The sequence below is a fragment of the Corella eumyota genome, chromosome 4 (genome assembly GCF_963082875.1).
Source record: "Corella eumyota chromosome 4, kaCorEumy4.1, whole genome shotgun sequence".
In the NCBI taxonomy this organism is placed as follows: Eukaryota; Metazoa; Chordata; class Ascidiacea; order Phlebobranchia; family Corellidae; genus Corella; species Corella eumyota.
In genome coordinates, this window is record NC_137493.1 from 4,893,915 (window position 1) to 4,897,541 (window position 3,627).

General features: G+C 26.3%; 1 protein-coding gene across 1 annotated transcript; it reads left to right on the forward strand.

Annotated features, from left to right (window-relative positions):
• Nucleotides 1-986: 986 nt before the first annotated feature.
• LOC145751201 (uncharacterized) lies at nt 987-3,001 on the forward strand. Its single transcript, XM_082567302.1, has 7 exons — nt 987-1,223; nt 1,310-1,473; nt 1,689-1,979; nt 2,086-2,219; nt 2,291-2,432; nt 2,584-2,683; nt 2,768-3,001. Exons 1-7 carry the CDS (start codon nt 1,030-1,032, stop codon nt 2,910-2,912), a joined length of 1,170 nt encoding a protein of 389 aa, XP_082423428.1. The 5' UTR covers nt 987-1,029; the 3' UTR covers nt 2,913-3,001.
• The last annotated feature ends 626 nt before the right edge of the window (nt 3,002-3,627 follow it).

A 3,627-nucleotide genomic window follows, 5' to 3' on the forward strand; every position in this document is an offset into this window, starting at 1 on the left:
AATTTCACAATTTGTTTTAGGTAGATTAATTTTAAAACACCATTCCTTACATGTAATTTGAAGTAATTTTAACCGCCAATGCTTTTAATACTAAGATTAGAGTATTTTTATTGACTTTATTATATGAAATGATAAAGTTTGAGCGTATTCATATTCATAATTTAAATGACTTTGACGATGTAACTATATGGCCCACTTACAAATGAAAAAATGACGGTGTTCAGTTTATGTAACTGCGCAGCTGCTATTAAAAAGTAATACTTGTGTAGACAATAATTTTTTAGAAAAAAAGGTTTTATAAAAAATAAATAATCAAACAAAAAATATAAAATCCAATCAACATTATATCAAGAATGTTCGTCAATATATATATATTTTTAAAATAACTAATAGTTATTTACCCCTTACCTAAATAGGAAATCAAAATAATATTAATGTAACAGAAAAACATTTATATTAATAACTCATTCATATTTAGCATAATAAAGTCAACTTTTTTATCTTATTACTTTAAATTCATGTATATTGTAAAAATATCTTTATCGTTATTTATATAAAAAAATATTATTCACGCTAAAAATTTACAAAGATTAATCTATAATAACATCGTCGAAGACGAAAGTTTTAAAAAAAAATTGTGTGTAAATATCTGGAAAAAATCATTGTGTTAAAAAAATGTATATTTAAAATATTTGCCTGGAAAGACTAGTGTTACGAATCTTTAACAAAGTAAAACAAAAAATGTATTTAATGTTATTAGTAATAAATGCCAATGTTTGTGATATTGACTTTTTTGTAAATATTGGTAAAAAGTACCGAACGTAGTAGTTAATCACCTTACTTAAACAGGAAAACTATATTAATCAAAAAAATTGTATAATGTAACTGTTTATCCGGTATTCGATTAAGTAATAAATTATTGCATTGTTTAGTTGTTAAATACCTTTAGATAGCTTTAGCTAAGTTTAAACAGGTTGAATGTGTAACTTTATTTCTTTCTGATCAAAAGTAGAGTTTTAGAAGCTTAAGATGTCAGATTATTTTAAAGATTTTGAATACAACTACTACGACTGTCCTTACAGCGATAAAGTATGCCAAACAATTATAAACCTTGATTATAGAACTCAATATGAAGAAATGTGCTTGTTTGGTTACATTTGCAGTAACGATGTACTTACCAGATGTGACTATAATGTAACTTTAACTGAATGTTCTCAGTGCCGGTAAGAAAGTAATAAAAATATAAAAATTTAAAAAAAAATTTAGGCAAATTTACAATTAAAATGTATTGATCATGACATTTTAACAGATCTTCTAGCGTTATAGTAATAGGATTCTTTCTTGGTCTGGTTGGATTTTTTGGATTGTTTCTCAATGCTTTAGTTATGGCTACGGTTTTTAACGTTAGAAGTAATCGAAGAACAGCATTCGACTACGTGAAAATTTCCTTAGCTATTGCTGACTGTTTTTGGGGTAACTTTTTCAACATAAACTTAAAAAGAAAAAGTGTTAGGCACCATAAAATAATTTACTTATTTACATTCAAATTTAATTCTGTTTAAAAATGTGCACAAACTTACCGAAATAATGAATAAATACAGTTTGGCTGTACAGCAATTTTTGAAAGATCAGGACTTTGTTGAAATATTATATCAACTGTAAAAAAGTTTGTTATTTACCCAATTTAGGTATTTACATATTTGGATTTTTGATACCAAATGTTGCAATGACTTTGCGCTCGTCTCCGAGAGATATTTTGGCATATGTAATTATGTCCAGAAATTCCTTCACGGTAATACTTGGCTATGCGATACACAATATGTGCAAATTGGCTTCGGTGTATCATGTTTCATTCCTTGCCATCCAGAGGTTTTTGGCAATCGTTGCCCAGAATTGGTTTCTTAAGTGGGGAAAACTGTTTACAATTGTGGGCTTAACTTTTGTTTGGGTTTTAAACACAGTGATCGTTCTAGTTCAAGGTAACTGAATATTCTTTTAAATAACAGTTTCACGAGTTGATTTTTACAATACCAGTTGTTAGGCTTGTTTAACAACAATTTTAAAAACTTAAATGTTTTTAAACAGTTTTTTGGTTGCCTGTCGGGATACATAAAAATTTTCGATATATTCCTGCGAGGTTTTCCTACATCGTCAACGTGAATAAATTCGGTTTATATCTTTGGATTACATTGCACAACATTCTTCCCTTTGCAACAATGGTAAGATTACTTTTAAGTTTCTTTAGTCTCGTAAATCACAACATAACTTGAGTTAAGATACTTTATTAAAGACTGTCGTGACTATTGCTACTGGAATATTAATAAAAAGAAAATTGGGAAATGTTTCAAGCAGCAGTAACGAACGAACACGCAGACAACGACAAATTTTCATAACCTTGGCCTTAATGGAAGTGGCTTTATTTTTAGCTATTGGTAATTTAACTAAAATAAGCTTTAATCATAAAAAAATACATTTGTTTTAAAATTTAATTAATAGTCGAAATGTTTTTTTAAGTTAAAATAGATTATTAAACAGTGTTTAAAATACATGTTGGTAAATTATTGTTTTTCCTTATGTTTTTAGCTCCTGTGGTAACAATAAGCATCTTAATTAATAAAAAAGGTAGCTGTTATCTACATACACTTTTGGTAGTAATATTTGGCATTTTAGCGCCTTGCAACAGGTAGGTTTATATGCTTTAATAAATACAATTTAATTTATAAATTTGGTTAAAAAGTTTAAATTAATATTTAAAATTTTTATTTAGCATTATGGATCCACTTATTTATACAATTAAAGATGACGGGTTCAAGAAAAATTGTGCACAAATTTATAGAAAACTGTTTCGAAAATTAAAACCTAGCTATTCTTTACCATCTACTTCAAGCCAAACTCAAGTTACTAAAATATAGAAATATTCCTTATTACTAACTAACCTAAATAAAAACTAATTTATCAAACATCAGGGCCATGGCTTTGAATTAATGCATAAAGTATTGACTATAGCACGCAAATTCTTTTGGTTTTAAATTATTTGAGTTGTACATATTATTTAGCAATTGGTTTAGATATTTTTGATTTATGAAATCTTTTTTTTTAAACATGACTAAAACTAAAATTTAACTCGTTTTTGTGTAAATATATCAAGTATTAAAATTGTTTAGTATTGTCTTACAACTACCTAACAAATATCTAAACTACTTACAATCACTTTTAAGATTTTACCTTAATATAACAATAAACAAATAAATATTACAACTTTTAGGAAAAAAATAGGTCTTAAATATATTATAAATGTTAAAAATATCATCAAGTGTTGTAAATTAACAAAATAATAACACAAATTGTTTGTATATTAATTTTAAATTATCTTATTTTTGCGGGTAATTTAAAGTAATTGCCTGTTAAAGTATAAAGTAACTGCCAAATGTTAAAGTAATTGCAACTGCCAATGTTCAAGTGTGACTATAATGTAACTTTAAGTAACTGTTCTCAGTGCCGGCAAAAATTAAAGCTAAACGATATATAAAACTAAAATTAATGTTAAAAGTGTGTATGAGTCATTCCTAATTGCCAACTTATTTTATACCAATTTAAAACTTTAGTGTATTAAAGTATAAATTGTTG